At 42.6% G+C, this 17,634-nt stretch overlaps 1 protein-coding gene across 1 annotated transcript in view; it reads left to right on the forward strand.

Moving 5' to 3' along the window:
• The window catches only part of Heatr6 (HEAT repeat containing 6), a 33,943-nt gene extending 18,926 nt beyond the window's left edge, over positions 1-15,017 (forward strand). Inside the window, exons 10-20 of the mRNA XM_048365871.1 lie at positions 1,154-1,360; positions 2,009-2,108; positions 4,051-4,406; positions 5,387-5,509; positions 5,795-5,881; positions 8,582-8,716; positions 9,982-10,104; positions 10,805-10,929; positions 12,478-12,574; positions 13,640-13,844; positions 14,093-15,017. Coding sequence (XP_048221828.1) covers positions 1,154-1,360; positions 2,009-2,108; positions 4,051-4,406; positions 5,387-5,509; positions 5,795-5,881; positions 8,582-8,716; positions 9,982-10,104; positions 10,805-10,929; positions 12,478-12,574; positions 13,640-13,844; positions 14,093-14,664 — 2,130 coding nt within the window. The 3' untranslated portion in view covers positions 14,665-15,017. The remainder of the gene's footprint in view (positions 1-1,153; positions 1,361-2,008; positions 2,109-4,050; positions 4,407-5,386; positions 5,510-5,794; positions 5,882-8,581; positions 8,717-9,981; positions 10,105-10,804; positions 10,930-12,477; positions 12,575-13,639; positions 13,845-14,092) is intronic.
• Positions 15,018-17,634: the final 2,617 nt, after the last annotated feature.

The following is a 17,634-nucleotide window of genomic DNA, read 5'->3' on the forward strand; positions in this document are numbered from 1 at the left end:
ACTTGGTTTTTTCCATGATAATGTGGTTAAGATTCTCTGGGATACCATTTTCTTTCTAAACTCAATTATGCCTCTGTTGAGTAAATATGTTGTTTATATCTTTGGACTGAAATGTTGATTCCGTGGCTCATGCCCATAATCATAGCTACTCTGGAGGCTGAGATCTGAGTCTCACAGTTTGAAGCCAGCCAAGGCAGGAAAGTCTCTGAGACTCTTATCTCCAATAAACTATTCAGAAAATTGATGCTATAGCTCAAGTGATAGAGAGCTAGCCTTGAACTGAAGCTCAGGTATAGTGCCTGGGCCCCAAATTCAACCCCCATGACTGACAAAATAAATAAATAACTAAAAAATCTGACCCAAAGATTTTTATCTGGCATTTTTCAGTGAATTGGCTAAAGAAGATACAGTATTATTCCATGTTAATAGTCCAGTATTTATTACTTGTATTCCATTATGATTCAGTTGGCTTTCTTGCTATTCTTTTTCTTTTCCTCATTTCTGATTTTCAGTACCACAAAGTCATCTGAGTACCTAAATAGAGATTTTTACCTTTTAAAGAAAACCTTGATGCAGTAACACTTTTCCCATTCTATAGAGCAGCCCATGACAAAGTTGTACCTTGTTCTTTTCCATCTCTAAGATTACATTGAATGGCATTTCTTTCTTTATCAAACATATTTACTTTAAGCTGTGACATTTTCTACACCTAAGAATGTGGCTAAGTTGGGTTTAATCATGCCTGCCAAATGGTTGCACACAATGGTCTAAATGTTCTACCTAACTTTGAACAGTCATATGTTTCAAACAGAATATTTAGCAGAATGTTCTCAGGAACTTTGATAGGAAATAGACAAGCCTCTAATCTTTAAATTATTCTCATACTTAGGATTTAAGGGGTTTTGTTGTGGTCTAACTTAGATTTATGCCTTACAATAAGAAAACCAAGCAATAATGTTATTTAAGTTTTTTTAAGTATGGGGTACAAATGGCCTAGTTCTTAGCTACATTCAAAACTTGATATGTAATTCCATGGCCTTTGTTCTTTTAACTAAGATGGTTCTAATTATTTTGAAATTTAAATGCATACGGGAAGAAGAGAATCTATCTTCTGATCTTTAACTCACCAATAGGAATTATCCTGAAATTTCAGACTCGTGCCTGCGCTCTGCAAGTTTTATCTGCCATCTTGGAAAGCTCAAAGCAATTTCTTTCTGTTGCGGAAGACACCAGTGACCACCGAAGGGCTTTCACTCCCTTTTCTGTAATGATTGCTTCCAGCATTAGGGAGTTGCACAGATGTCTTTTGCTGGCTCTGGTAGCAGAGTCATCCTCCCAGACCCTAACACGGATCATTAAGGTAAATGTTCCAGGTTCCTGTGGGTTCCAGAGAGGGTTTTTCTGTTTCAGTTTTATATAACATGTTGCATAATCCAAAAGCAACCCGATCCAAGAACAGAATTAAGTAATAATTTTATTAAAGACATTGTATTTAGAAGTCTGTACCTCTTATCTAATACAACCTACAATCTATGTCCACATGATTAATTAAAATACTTTGAATAATATTTTATGATAATACTTAATAGTTTTGTGTTAAGGTACCAATGTATTAAGTTTTAAACAAATACTAGTTTTCAAAAGACAAAAAAAGGGAGAAAGACTAATTTTTATTAAGCACAAAAACCTTTTAAATTAAATGTTTAAAATGTTGTATCTTTGCCAGGCACTGGTGTCTCATGCCCATAATCCTAACTACTCAGGAGGCTAAGAATCACAGTTCAAAGCCAGCCTGGGCAGGAAAGTCTAAGAATCTTTTCTCTCTGATTAACCACCAGAAAACAGGAAATAGGGCTGTTGCTCAAAGTGGTAGAGTGCCATCCTTGAGCAGAAAAGCTCAGGGACAACTCTCAGACCCTGAGTTCAAGCCCTGTGACTGAAAAAAAAAGAAAAGTTGTATTTATGCTTCTCACCAATGACCTCTTTTTTCTTTTTTAATGTTTTATAGTGCCTTGCAAATTTAGTCTCAAATGCACCATATAATCGTCTGAAACTCAGTCTACTGACCAAAGTCTGGAACCAGATAAAGCCTTACATTCGCCACAAAGGTTAGTAGTATTTTTTAACTAGCTGCTTCTTAATACCAATCAAATGTAGAATATTACTCATTAAAAAAGTACTCAAAGCATTTTTACAGTTTTAAGTACTCAAAGCATTTTTACAACTCGGAGAAATCTGTATTTATTCTCAGCATTTCAAGGGTATCAACTTGAAAGGTGGCAACTTTTGACTCTCCAGACTCTAACAGAAAGACATGAGCTAAAGAATTCATTATGAAGTTTAATTGCTTCTGAATTTCAGGTCAATGGTTAGAATGTAACATCAAAATTAGGAGTGAACCAACTGAAAGTGGCTTCCCTCAAATGTATAATAATATCTTTTGTCATAAGTAGAGGATGGATGGGTGGATGGACAGACGGATGGTTAGATACCATCCTATAGTACAAAATCTGACTTCTTAACATTATCTCCTCTAAAGTTTAGAGAAAATCCTTACTAACTCTAGTCTTATTTCTTGCCATTTCCTGTCTTACTTCCACAGATAATATCTATGTGCCATAAATACCTGCCTTTAGAATATTTGTTTTCTTTTTGTTTGCAAGCTTTCAGATCAGATCACATCTGCTGTGTTGAGTTTTCATTTAGTATTATAGAACAAAAGAAAAGTATGAATGTTTTCTGTGACATAATAGGAAGTATTGGACCTGGAGTCCGTCTGAGAGTCAGTAACCCAATTTCATTTTTGCCATCTTATAGCAGTGATACTCTCTGAACCAAAATTCCTTCCAATAGGAAGTATTATACCTACTCCGTAAGATTTTCATGAGACTCAAATGAGATACTGATAGGTAAATTTAAGTTCCATTCCTTATATTAGTATGTAATACAGGTATATAGAAAGATAAGATCTGCCCTAAGATCTTCCATCACATTAGTGGAAAACATAATATTTGAATACCCCAAGTCTCCTGACTCAGCCCCCTGCTTGTTTACCACACTTGCCTTCTTTACTTGTGTCTTTAACTGAGGAGAAAGGCCCATATCTCAAAAATCTTTTACAAGTATCTGATTTTATACTGCAGTAACTTTTCATTGTTAAAATGTCCAAACCTTGTAATACTTAGAATAAATCTAAGAAAATGTGTGCAAATATATATATGAAGACTGTCAAACTTTATGAAGAACTAAATAAAACGAAGAGCTAGTCCATGTTTATGGATAGGAAAACTCAGTAATAGCTAAAATATCAGTTCTTCCCAACTTGGTCTATAGATTTAGTGCAATCCAAGTCAAAATCCCAGCAAGTTAGTTTGTAGATATCAATAAACTTAAGGTTTATTTGGTAAGGAAAGACTTAGAATAGCAAGCATAACAGTGAGGATTTTTTTTTCAGTACAAATGTTAGTGCTTGTTGTATACTAATGAGTCCTGGGATTACAGGCATATGGCACCACACCTGACTAAATTTAATTTTTATGTTACTGAAGTCGTGTGTGTGTGTGTGTGTGTGTGTGTGTGTGTGTCCCCTCCATAATACTGGAGGACTCCCACATCAGTCAATTGTCTTATAGAATGTTCTATGTGTTCTTTTTGTTCTTTTTTTTTTTTTCTGGCCAGGCCTGGGCTTGGACTCAAGGCCTGCGCACTGTCCCTGGCTTCTTTTTGCTCAAGGCTAATACTCTGCCACTTGAGCCACAATGCCACTCTGGCCATTTTCTATATATGTGGTGCTGGGGAATCAAACCCAGGGCTTCATGTGTAGGAGGCAAGCACTCTTGCCACTAGGCCATATTCCCAGCCCTCTATGTGTTCTTAATGTTCTCAATTTGTCAGTTGTTCCTTGATGATATCTCATGTATTTCCTGTGAACTGAAATTAGGTCTGGAAGTTTAATTAGATCTAATCAAACAAGCATCTAAAATTCTTAATTGCCTACATGGATGATTACAATCATGAGAGTGGTTCCCACAGCTCTGTTTCCTTTGACAGACGTTAATGTTCGTGTGTCAAGCCTCACCCTCTTGGGAGCTATGGTGTCCACTCATGCGCCTTTACCTGAAGTCCAGCTACTTCTACAACAGCCCTGTTCTTCTGGCCTCAGCAACAGCAATTCAGCATCTCCTCACCTTGGCCTTCCTGATTGGTGGAAGAAAGTCCCTTCAGGGTCCACTCAGGAAGAAGCATCTATTAGCTCACCTAAAGCATCCTCAGAGCCCTGCTGGCTCATCCGACTTTGTATCTCTATTGTTGTGTTGCCCAAGGAACATTCCTGTTCAGGTAGCAATGCTGGCTCTGCAGCAGGAAGCACCTATGAGCCATCCCCCATGCGACTAGAGGCCCTACAGGTAAGGAGATTCCACTTTCTGCTCTCTGAAAGGAAGTAGCCATTTATTCTTCAGGTACATAAAAGTGGTGTAAACCAAGACACGTACCAGCAGCATCAGTAAGAAGTGTAGCTTCAAGTGTAGGTGGTTTGTTATTGTTTTGCTTAGAGGGATGTCCTTGGTTGTGAAATGTCAGACTCATTTCCTTTCTGTCACTTTTATTTGTAAGCCATATAGTCATCCTAGGTATTGTTTACTAAGTAGGTACAACAGTAGTTATGGAAAATTGCATGGCTATTTTTTATTTTTGTTCGGTGTTTGTCTATAAATTCCCTCTGGTCTTGTATCTGTTTAGTGAAGCAAAACGATTGTTCCTTCAAGGAAAAAAAAAAAGCCTAGATTAAAAAAACAACAAAACTTGCCAACAAAACTTGGGGCTTGTACTCAGAGCCTGAGCACTGTCCCTGGCTTCCTTTTGCTAAACTCTACCACTTGAGCTGCAACACCACTTCTGGCTTTTTCTGTTTATGTGGTGCTGAGGAATTGAACCCAGGGCTTCATGCATAGTAGGCAAGGATGACTTTACCACTAAGCCACACTCCCAGCCCCAAACTTGCTTTTTCTTTATTCAAATATGGTCTTAGACCTAGGTTCGATCCTGGCAGCTGCTACTAAACCTCTGGATAAAATTTAACACATCCTTTAGCAGTTTCAGCCTTGTTGTCTTCAGCTATAAGTTCAAATACTTAAAGAATTGTTCTGAGACTTAAGTGAGATAATATTAATGAGAAAACAATCCTAAACTATAAAGTGTCATAAAAAACTGATGTTATTTTAGCATAGGTTAAAGATTATGGTCATTGTTGTTTTTTTCCCATCTTACTCAGCATCAGATTTCAGGCCCTTTTTCAGAGTGACTGGCTTTTGAAATATTGGAGCAGTTTTCTAGGTATTATAGCTTTGCATTCCGATGATGGAGTAATTCCCTCCTGTCTTTGTAGCTGTTGGCGCACCTGGCAAGAGGCTACTTCTCAATGGCACAGCTTTACTTGATAGAGCTTGGTGAGGTGATTTGTAAGTGCATGGGAGAAGCAGACCCATCCATTCAGCTTCATGGGGCCAAGGTAATTTCATTTAAAGCCACATGTGTGTTTTCTTAGAAGGAAACCTCTATTTTTAGTTCTTACACATAAACCAAAAGAATTGATTTTGTGCTAACAACATATCACTCATTTTTACTCCTTGAAAGACTCCTGTTGCTCTAAGGGTTTGTGAGAAAAGATGGAAGAACATCAGTTAGCAATTACTTTTCTTCTTGATTTGAGGAGATCCTTAAACTGAAGTGAAGTTGTTTTTAACTCCATAGTTTGAATGCTCTGTTTTAATGGTTACTTCTCTTTCTTTGGCAGCTTCTGGAAGAACTTGGTACAGGCTTAATACAGCAGTATAAGCCAGATTCTCCTACAGCCCCGGAGCAGAGAGTACCAGTCTTCTTGGTATGGAAATATCAATCCATAGTGTTCTTTTTCATTAGGGCTTCAGAGGCACTTTTATTTTGAGACTCGGTGATAAAGTGCACGTTATGGTTTCTTTCCATGTCAAAAAGATGCAGCTCATACTGTATATGTTCTTGATACATTGTATATTGTATATATGTCTACCTGACCTAGAGAAGAGATAGAAAAACAGGACGTAAGATATCACAAGAAGTGTACACACTGCCCTGCTATGTAACTGTACCCTTTTTGCACAACACCTTGTCAAAAAATTTGTGTTCAATTAATAAAAAAATTAAAAAAAAAAGATGCAGCTCAGCGGAAGAGCCTTTGCCTAGCATAAATGAGGGCCTGGGCTCAGTTCCCTGCCTGGAAAAAAACAAAACCATGAAACTAACACCTGCAATTCATTGTATAATAGGATTATACCTAATTATGTAGTACCTAACCAATAATAGTAAAATCAATATTTGCTTTGCATAAAACCTAAAAGTTTGGTTACTCACCCTGTTTATGAGGCAAACTGGAATGGTTGAGTATGCCAGGGAGGGGGTTTAATCAGAGCCATGGGATAAGGTTTAGAGAGCTTCATGGAATCAACATGGTTCTGGGCAGAGTTTCTTTATTGTAACCTAGAATAGCAATAAATCACAGGGCTTCTGAGAAATGGACAGAAATGTGAAGATACTAGGTATTTAGTGAGTGCTAATCCCCTAACTCTTCAACTCTTGCCACCCATAATTCCTGTTAGAGCCCTCTGATCTCAGTTTTACACTGCTGTCCCTGTTGTCCCCAAACTGCCAGATCTTTGGATTAAGCATGGGACACTACCAAAAATGCCCAAAACAAAATCAACTCAGTGTTGGTAATGTTTCTCCTCTGCTTTTCCTACCTGCTCTCTTCCCTTTACAATTCTATCATCCTTGTAGCGAATTAAGTCTAACCTTGGTGCCTTCCTACCACCAAAGCTTCTATGTAACCACATAGGGAAATGAGTTGAGCTTTTCTGTCAAGCAAAAGTTGATGGGAGTCCAGACTTCTCTGGTTGCGAGACAAGTTACTGTGGGCATGCCACTTCACTGTTCACACCTGGTATTGTTTCACCTGTACAGACAGACTTTCTGTATTAATTATCTATTGCCCACTATTAATTAATTATCCCTGAACACATAGCAGCATGTATTTGGCAAGTTAATGCTGGCTGCTGGCAAAGGGTTCACTGGCATCCAGCACACACGCATGCATGCACACACACACACACACCTTATATAAGTGATCTGAGAGAAGGAGCAAGGCAGAAGCTATCCTGTCTACCATGTCTCATGACCTAGTCCTGGGGTTGACAGTCATTTCCCCAGTGCCCTACTGGTTCCCCAGGCTGGCCTGGCTCAGAATGGAGGGGATGACACAGAGGCATAAGTTCATTAGTAGGTGGGAATACTTGGGCCGCCCTGGAGGCTACCATACCTGTCCACATTCTTCTGGACCAGGATGGGGAGCTTCCGACTGGGTTTCCAGGAGCTGAGGTGGGAGAAGGACAGAAGCAGTGCACAAATATGTGGTGAAACCCCGGGCCACATCAATGGGACAGAAACTGGAGATGCACTGCCGCAGACATTTGCAAAAAAAAAAAAAAAAAAAAAAAAAAGTGAAGTCACAAGGTTCCACAAAGCATTGGGAAAGAAACTGTTCAGCCACCTACCAGTGGGGCTTTGAAGTAAAGTACCTACTCAAAGCACTGGTAAAAGACTCTGCTGCCCAAGATAAGTGTCCACTTTATACCAATGCTAGGAACTTTATATGCGGTATAACATTGTATTGTCCCACAGACACTGCAGTGTATATGATTTCACCCTGTATTTCTGAGGAGGGACTAAAACTTAGAAGGTTAGTCACTCATCCAAGGTTGCAGACAGAAAGAGGCAGCCAAAGAATTCAATTCCAACCCTGGATCCTTTACTCTTTGAATAGAGCTTTCTGACTGCTCAGGAACTCTGTGTCTACATGAGATGGGTTGAAAGAGCCCTAGCTGGATGTTAGATGTAGATTCTAGTTGGCCTCTGCTTCTGATGAGCAAGTTATATTGTCTTTTTGTGTCTCTTTTCATGCTTGAAGTGAAGACACTGCTGTAGAGTTCTGTCAGTCCTGCTGAGGACTCAAATGATTGATGCTCTTTGAATATTTATGCCAGGCACGTGGTGCAATTCAGAAACAAACATACACTATTATTAATGTCATTGTCATCATCTCCATCCTCTTCATTGTTGTCACTATTGCTGCTGGACTTTAATTAATTAATTAATTTTGTCCGCTTGAACTCTGGGCCTGGACGCTGTCCCTGAGCTCTTCAGCTCAAGGCTAGCACTCTACCATTTGCGCCACAGCGCCACTTCCCTGGTTTTCTGGTGGTTAATTGGAGATAAGAGTCTCACAGACTTTCCTGCCTGGGCTGGCTTTGAACTGAGATCCTCAGATCTCAGCCTCCTGGGTAGATAGGATTATAGGTGTGAGCCACTAGTGCCCAGCTGAGCTTTATTACCTTGTAGTCTCCTACTTGATAAAATGCAAAGATTTGACTAGGTCACTGTGGAAGAGACTGGGAAAGGGTTTACCAAAAGCTGCTATTTTCAGGAAGCATGTCTCCTATCTAAGGCCAGATGCGTGGCTGTGTATTCAGTTGTAACTATTTCTTGGTTCCAGGTGGTGACGTTCTGGACCATGATGCTGAATGGCCCTTTGCCCCGAGCCCTGCAGAGCGCAGAACACCCGACTCTCCAGGCGAGCGCCTGCGATGCCCTGTCTTCCGTCCTGCCCGAGGCCTTTAGCTATCTGCCGGTAACAGCTGTTTCCTTCCCTTCCAGCCATGCCCTGAACTGCAGGGCTCAAGTTTGATTCTTTTTTTAATTTTTTTATTTTTTGAACCATGTTCAGCATTATCTCTGAGGAAAAAAGCTTCTACTGAGTTTGGGGGAGGAACAGATGAGAAAACATAGAACCTTTCAGTATCAGGAAAGCTATTTTTCTGTGTGCTTCAGAAAGGAGGTGGCATTCCTGCGCGATCATCAGGCAGGGTTGCTTCAGCCAGATGTCATACCCAGAGATCAAAAGACCTCTCAGGCTGGGAAGGTGGCTTCGCGCTAGAGCGCTTGCCTAGCATGCACAAAGCCCTGGGTTCCATTCCTCAGTACCCCATACACAGAAAAAGCCAGAAGCAGTGCTGTGGCTCAAGTGGTAGAGCGCTAGCCTTGAGCACAGAGAGGCTCAGGGACAGTGCCCAGGCCCTGAGTTCAAGCCCCAGGACTGGCAAAAAATATATATATAGACCTCTTTCTCTTTGATCACCTTAATTTCTCTAAAACCTACTATTACCTTAAAATGTAAGTCGTGAGAAATAACATAAATCATGTGGAAAAAGAAAACTTGCTCTCTATCTTAGTCTGTCTGAGCTTCTAGATAATAAAAATACCATAGACTGGATGGTTTCTAAACAGGAATTCTTTGGGGGAGGCATATTAGGGATTGAGCCTAGAGCCTCCTTACATGTAGGCAAGTGCTCTTGATATTGAGGTAAGGTCTCTCTGCCTTCACTCAGATTGGCCTTGAACTCATGATTGTGCTGCCTTTACCCAAGTTGCTGAACTTACAGGCATGTACCACTAAATCCAGCCCCAACATTTATTTCTAACAGTTCAAGAGACTGGAAAGTACCCACAGAAGTCTGGCTTTCTTCTCCCCAGTTAGTGCCTTCCAGTGCTCTTAGTATCTAGGGTTTCATTTGTAAAGATATACAATCCCTGTTCTGGGAGGGTTCTGCCCTCATGACCTAACCACCCCTGAAAGGGCCTGTTTCCTAATGCCAGCAACATTGGCGAATCTGAACATGAATTTGGCGATGACATAGCATTACTCCTTAGCAGTGTTCTAACTGCTCCTCTATAGTCTGCAGTGGTGTTTATGTCTACACTTGTATGTGTATGCATAGCCCTTACAAAGGAGGCAGCTCCAGATAATAGCTGTGTTGCCTTTCAACTCTTGAATGTGGACTTCAGCATGAGCATGTATTTACGGTCACTTTCCCTTTTGTCTATCTTCTCATACAGAACGACAAACAGATTCTGTGTATCACAGTGTTGCTAGGCCTGAATGACAGCAAGAACCGTTTAGTGAAAGCTGCTACCTCCCGGGCCCTCGGAGTCTACGTGCTTTTTCCCTGTCTCAGACAGGTCAGAGCGAGCCTACTTTGTTCTCCTATGCCCCAGTCTTGTGTGTTTATAGAGCTCCTGTGTTGGACAGTAAAGGAAATTAACTTGTTTTGTAATCTTCTTAATTGCTATTAAATATAGTAATATCTCTCATTCATTTATTTTTAATTACTGAGCACACTGCCTGGGTCACTTGATGCCTAGTACTGAAAATTACTGAATGATTGAATGAGAATGAAGTGGGATATCACCATTGCTATTACGATTTGAACAAAATGAAATAGTAATCGTTTAGAAAGCTAACACAGAGGTTTACTAAGAAGGAAATAGAGCGCTCCCTTTCGGCCACGTGTGGCATTTCTCTCACTGAAGAGGACGTGTTTGGGGAAATGTATTCAGTGTCAGAATGTTGTTTCCTGGAAGTGCAAAGCAGCCTCAGCACAGAGTTCATAGACAAAAGTCACAGGTTCTGAGAAGCCCAGGATCGAAGCCCAGCAGCGCCTTGCCCATCAAGGTGCATATCGAAGTCCCAGGACCTTCCTTCAGACTGTATTGAGTGGCCAAAGTGCAATGTATAAGACGGGTAATTGATTAAGTGAATTTTATTTTCCAAATTAAAATGTGTAATGAAGGCTTCTATCTTTAAGTGAAGATAAATGTGAGAAGGCTGAAGGCAATAGCGTGAACTCCTAACATGATGCAGTGTTGGTTTGTCTTACAGGACGCCATGTTTGTTGCAGACACAGCAAATGCCATACTGATGTCGCTTCAAGACAAGTCTCTGAATGTTCGTGCCAAGGCAGCCTGGTCCCTGGGCAACCTGACAGATACTCTGATTGTCAACATGTAGGTAACTCACCTTTTTTCCCTGAGTGACTTTTGGAGACAGGGTCTTCCCCCCATAGCCCTGGCTGGCCTTAGCCTTGTGATCTTCTGGCTTTAGCCTCTTGAGTGCTGGCATTACAGACACTTATCATCAGGCCCAGCTGCTCTGAGTGACTTTGGAGGCAGAAGTCCCAAGAGGGCACCTTTCATCCTACTCTGAAAGAATTAGCAGGAGAGCTTCCTCATTATTCTGTAGTCAGTCTTACTCCTCTTATTTTGTATTCCTTTAAGTAGTACAGTTAATAGCTTATTCTTAATATGTATCAGAAATATAATATATAATAAGTACTATATGTCAGTACAAGTAACATTTGTACATTATAGAAAATATAAAATTAGAGATCCAAGGCTAGGGGTATGGCTGAACTGTGGTCTTGTGTTCAAACTCGAATACCCCCCCACACACACACACACAAAACAGAAACCCAAAACCTTTACTTTAAAAACATAGTGTTTGTATTTTTGTGAGTAATATATTCCACAGGTTAAAAAAATTCAAACAGGCCAGGCGCTGGTGGCTCATGTCTATAATCCTAGCTACTCAAGAGGCTGAGATCTGAGAATTACAGTTTTAAACTAGCCTGGGCAGAAAAATCTCTGTGATACTCTTAGCTCCAATCCACCACCCCAAATCTGGACATAGCACTGTGGCTCAAAGTGACAGAGCACTAGCCTTGAACAAAAGAGCTCAGGGACAGTGTCTAGGCCCTGAGTACAAGCTTCACAACCACCAACAAAATTTCAGACAGCATAAAGGGGTACTCCTACCCTGCTGCCCCCACTTCTGTCCCCACTAGTAACTATGCTCTTCATACCAAGTCACTTAACTCTTAATGAGACATCTGTAAGCATTCTCTAGTGATTTTAGTAAGTCCTTCCTGTGCAGTCACTGCTGTGTGACAAGCCTTTAGCCATTCCCCCGTTCTTCCACATATGTTTAAGGACTGAGACTTATAGGCCTCTGGATGTAGAGACCATGTATGTGCATAAAATTTCTGCTTTGAGATATTCCCTTTGAATACATTCCTAGATATGAAACTCCTGGGTCATGGTAGTACATGCCTATAATCCCAGCACTCAGGAGACCGAGGCAGGTAGATCATGAGTTCAAGGCCAGTCTGGGGTATGTATCAAGACTGTCTCAAAATATAACATGCTATGAGTTCTTGTTGTGTTCTGAACAATTTGTTAAGCTATTTTTCTGATTTTTTTTAGTTATGCTTAGTGAATATCTTTTTCTTTTTTTTTTTATTTTGCCAGTCCTGGGGCTTAAGCTCAGGACTTGAGCACTGTCCCTGGCCTCTTTATGCTCAAGGCGAGCACTCTGCCACTTGAGCCACAGCACCACTTCTGGCTTTTTTTATATATGGTGCTAAGGAATTGAACCCAGGGTTTCACGTATATGAGGCAAGCTCTCTACCAATAGGCCATATTCCCAGCCCTGTGAATATCTTTTTGTATGCTTATATTTCTTCTTTTAACCTGTTTTGTGTGCTTTGGGTGGAACAGGGAAACACCAGATCCGAGTTTCCAAGAAGAGTTCTCTGGGCTCCTGCTCTTAAAGATGTTGCAATCAGCGATAGATGCCTCCAAGGACAAAGACAAGGTAGGCTCCCTACAAAAGCTGGTACTGCTTGTTAGACCCTGTGATGCTGTAAGCTTCCGCTGCATTCTGAGATGGCCTCCAGCTGTCTTGTGAAAGACATGCTTAAAGTGTAATATGGCCCATATTATACCTGCACAGTGTTTTGTTTTATTGTATTTGCTTTGATATTTATCTACTATTTCCTTCCACTGCCCCCCCCCCAAAAAAAAAACCCTGCAAACCCTTTTTAGGTGAAATGAACAAGTAAGATGGATAAGGGCCCCTGGCTTTGAATGTCCCTTATTGCACGATAAATGTATAGATAGGCCTGAGCTTTAAGATCAGGAGATCATGGACTCAAGGCCTGGCTTGCCCATTAGTAGCTAGGAGACCTTACTATATTGCTTAGCCTCTCTCCTGGTCACTGCAACATGGAAGTCCTTGTGAATATGTCCCTTGGAGATGCTTCATGGCAAAGCACCTAGTACAGGACCTCCCCAAACCAAGAGCTTAATGTGCTTCAGTGCTTCTGAAAACCTGGCTGCCCTCCGGAAAACAATTCAACCAGAATTCGGGGCTCAGGGTCTGGGAGTTGGTATAACAACAAACCCGAAACACCTGCCCAGAGGAATCTGCTACACTGCAGGGAACTCTGTGCAGTAGAGCCCACGGGGCTGCAGTTAGGAGCCTAGCTCCTCCTCCTTACCTTGCTGTAGACCAGCCGGATCTCTGGGCCTCATGCCTCATTTCTGAAACCTCCGGGATACAGGCTGGCACTAAAAATCTAGGGGGGAGACTTTGCAAGCCCTCGCCTTTCTGAGGGCTCAGGAGGTTAACAGACATGGCCTTTCAGGCCTCCACACCTTTCCCGGATGCGTTAGCTCTCTTGCTTAGAGAAATCTAGACTCTCTTGAGTTTTTGTGTCTGTCCTGGGACTTGAACTCAGGGCCTAGGTAATGTGCTTGAGCTATTTTGCTCAAGGCTAGTACTCTACCACTTTGACCCAGAGTTCTACTAGTCTCAAAGTTAGACTTTCTGAAACATCTCTGGCAAAAACAAATTTCAAAGGCTTTTTATGTCTTCTAGGTAAAAAGCAATGCAGTCCGGGCCCTTGGAAATTTGCTTCATTTTCTGCAACCCTCTCATATAGAAAAACCGAGATTTGCTGAAATCATCGAGGAATCTATCCAGGCCCTGATTTCTACTGTTCTAACCGAGGCTGCCATGAAAGTGCGGTGGAATGCTTGTTATGCGTTGGGAAATGTATTTAAAAATCCGGCTCTTCCACTGGGTAAGAATGTCCCTCTCCTCTGGTGGAGCCTCTCTTAGAAAGCACATGTCAGTCTGCCCAGTTGTTAAGGACATTGATCACAATGTCCCCTGTCACAGTTTCACAGAGGGGCCCTGGGGTCAGCATTCACTGCCCTGATCACATGGGATTACATCTTGACCCAGTGGCACATGCCTCCTCCACCCCTCTCTCATACCCCACTTCTTGCTAGGTCTTTACTCGTTTTGGTGACTGTGGATTCTTCCTAGGAACAGCCGCATGGACCTCCCAGGCCTACCACGCCCTGACATTGGTGGTAACATCGTGCAAGAATTTCAAAGTGCGCATCCGATCTGCCACAGCCCTTTCCATCCCAGGCAAGAGAGAGCAGTATGGGTCTGTGGAGCAGTATGCTCAGATCTGGAAAGCACTGCTCACTGCCCTGCGCAAGAGCGAAGACACCACGGACTTCCTGGAATTCAAGTACTGTGCCAGCCTGAGGACCCAGATCTGCCAGGCACTGATTCACCTCCTGAGCCTGGCTGGCACCTCGGACCTGCCCTGCATCAAAGAAACCCTTGAGCTGAATGGGGATCTGGTCCGGCCCTATATCCTGCAGTTTTTGAAGTCAGGAGCCAAGGTTGATGACTCTGGGGTAGCCCACGGTCCGCAGGAAAGAGACCAAATGGTCAGAAGGGCCCTGAAGCATGTAAGCAGCATGCAAGCACTGGCTAAGGACACAGCCAAAGGGGCCATCGTGGACTTCTTAGAAGATATCCTGACTACTTACTGTGATTCCTCTGGCTCACAGGTGGCACTCTTCGAGCCATCAAATCGGTGACTGCTCCACCCCGCTTTCCAGATGTCACGTTCAGGAATAGGAGGCCCAGGCTTGAGTGCATGATATATGGAATTTAATCTGGGGGCAGTATCAGCCCATCCTCCCCATTTAGGAATTAGCAGCTGTCTGAGTTCTCCACAAAGGGCTTGGCCACTGTGGAGAGTGGGTTTACTACGCAGGCCACGGTGGAGCTTGCTGGCACCTCCACCCTGGGCAGGCAGGGGTCGGGGTCTGTGGCTGGGATATGTAGCTGAGCTGACCAGAGGTCTCAGCAAAAAAGAACATAGAAAGACTTAGATGTTGTAGATGTATCTCCAAGAATTGGCTTTTTCTTAATAAACTGATGAAACACATTTCTACCATATCCTCTTTTCGCCAACCGGCCTGAATAGAATAGAATTGGTGAGCAGAACAGATGCCAGCCCTGTCTAGGGCACTCAGAGCACAGCTGCCAAGGCCAGAGCCTGTTCCTCATAGCGGGCGTGCAGCCCAGCCTTCAGCACTGCACTCCCTGGCCAGTCAAGCCTGCGTCAGAGGTTTTTGAGTTACATTTTTTTTTTTTTTTTTTTTTTTGGCCAGTCCTGGGCCTTGGACTCATAGCCTGAGCACTGTCCCTGGCTTCTTCCCGCTCAAGGCTAGCACTCCGCCACTTGAGCCACAGCGCCGCTTCTGGCCGTTTTCTGTATATGTGGTGCTGGGGAATCGAACCTAGGGCCTCGTGTATCCGAGGCAGGCACTCTTGCCACTAGGCTATATCCCCAGCCCCTTGAGTTACATTTTGATCACACGAAAGTAGTTTCTTGCTGCATAATTATTTACATATAGATTTTTTTTAATCTCTTGACTGGCAACCATTTATTGGAATTGATCTCTCAGAAATTCAGGGATCTATTAAAGGATTTCACACTTGCATTTGATGTGGGATAAATAAGAATCAGGATACAGAAGATAGGTGCTGGAGATATGTTATTTACTGTTCTTTAGCTTGAAGTATCTAAGGGCTTGTGTGTACAGCTTTTGTCCTTTGCCCTTCTTCTTGTCCTCTAAACTGTTGTCTACTCAGGGATTGAAGAACAGAGCACCCAGGCTCACCAGTCTTCATTTCCCATTGACAGAGAACCAGTTTCCAAAGAATTAGGACAAGTAAAAAACATACCTAGAATTCTCTGGAAACTTGTTCTTCTGTGGAAATGACTCTGAAGTGGATTCCTAGCCATTCAAGAGGCTGGAATCTGAGTATCAAGGTTCAAAGGTACATGAATCTATCAGACTTTTATCTCCAAGTAACCAGTAAAAAAAAGCCAGAAGTAGTGGTATGGCTCAAGTGGTAGAGCACCAACCTTGAGTGGAAAGATAAGGGATAGCACCTAGGTTCTGAGTTCAGGCTTCTGTACTAGTTCACAAACACACACCGACACACGAAGACTGCTGCTCTACCACTTGAGCCACAGCTCTTCTTCCTGCCATTAGGTGGTTAGTTGAAAATAAGAGTTCCACAGATTTTCTGTCCCTAGCTGGCTTCAAACTGTGATCCTCAGGTCTCTGACTCCTGAATAGCTAGGATGACAGGCGCCAGCCACTTGCATTCAGCTGAGTGCCCATCTTGAGCAAAGGAGTTAACCAAATGCATGAGGTCCTGAGTTTAAGCCCCAGTATGAGCACACACAAAGAAATTCAAAGAATCAGGTTTATAACCATCACAAAGCAAGGGGAAAAAGGAATTTCTCCCTAAAGCAGTGTGTCCTAAGGGAACATGTAATTTTTGTTTTGTTTTGTTTTTGCCAGTCCTGGGGCTTGGACGCAGGGCCTGAGCACTGTCCCTGGCTTCCTTTTGCTTAAGGCTAGCACTCTACCACTTGAGCCACAGCTCCACTTCGGGCTTATTCTGTTTATGTGGTGCTGAGGAATCAAACCCAGGGCCTCGTGCATGCTAGGCAAGCACTCTACCACTAAGCCACATTCCCAGTCCCGAACATACACTTAAAAAAAAAAATTAACTCCATTCTCATTTACTAAATATAAGTTCATCTCACATTGTCATTCAGTCAGATTTCACCCTGTCTCTCCCTCTAAACAACTAAATGCATGGAGCAGCTAGCTGGGAAAAGACCAGGCAAAGAAAGAAAGTCAAACTGGCAGTCAGCTTACCAGCTTCTTCCCTCTAATGTCTCCTGGCCCAAACTCAAAAGCTGACCAAAACCAGAAGCAGTACCCAGAGGCAGACAGCTGGAGCTGCAAGCCTTGTCTCTGGCCCTAGAACAGCATCTCTGACCCCGTAGGTCAGAGCAGGGGACCTCTGGCTTGTTGACCTCTACCCAAAGAATCTCTAGCCTGTGGGCCTCTGCCCAAAGAACAGAGGCTGCAGCAGTAAGCAGGTACTACCCTGTCCTTCCTCTCTCTTCCCTCTTTGACTGGGCCCACAGGGAGACTGTCTGAACCTGCAGAGCAGAATAGGAAAATGAATATTGATTCCTCTCTTCCTCCACCACTGTCACAGAGAGAGACAGACAGACAGAAACTGGCACATTCTCCTTGCTGTACAGACCACATCTGTCTACCACTGACCACCCAAGGCCAGAAGCACACCATACCAGCTAGGACTAAATATACTTGTGATATAAATCATTCCAGAGGGGCTGGGGATATGGCCTAGTGGCAAGAGTGCTTGCCTCATATACACGAGGCCCTGGGTTCAATTCCCCAGCACCACATATACAGAAAATGGCCAGAAGTGGCGCTGTGGCTCAAGTGGCAGAGTGCTAGCCTTGACCAAGAAGAAGCCAGGGACAGCGTTCAGGCCCTGAGTCCAAGCCCCAGGACTGGCAAAAATAAATAAATAAATAAATCATTCCAGATAGAAAATCCTAGATGCTTTGATGCATCTAGTGCTCTTAGACAAGCCTGTTGCCTGTTACACATAGTATATACTCTGTGTCATCTTTTTTTTTCAAATTTTTATTATCAAACTGA

The sequence above is a fragment of the Perognathus longimembris genome, chromosome 17, assembly GCF_023159225.1.
Source record: "Perognathus longimembris pacificus isolate PPM17 chromosome 17, ASM2315922v1, whole genome shotgun sequence".
NCBI lineage: Eukaryota > Metazoa > Chordata > Mammalia > Rodentia > Heteromyidae > Perognathus > Perognathus longimembris.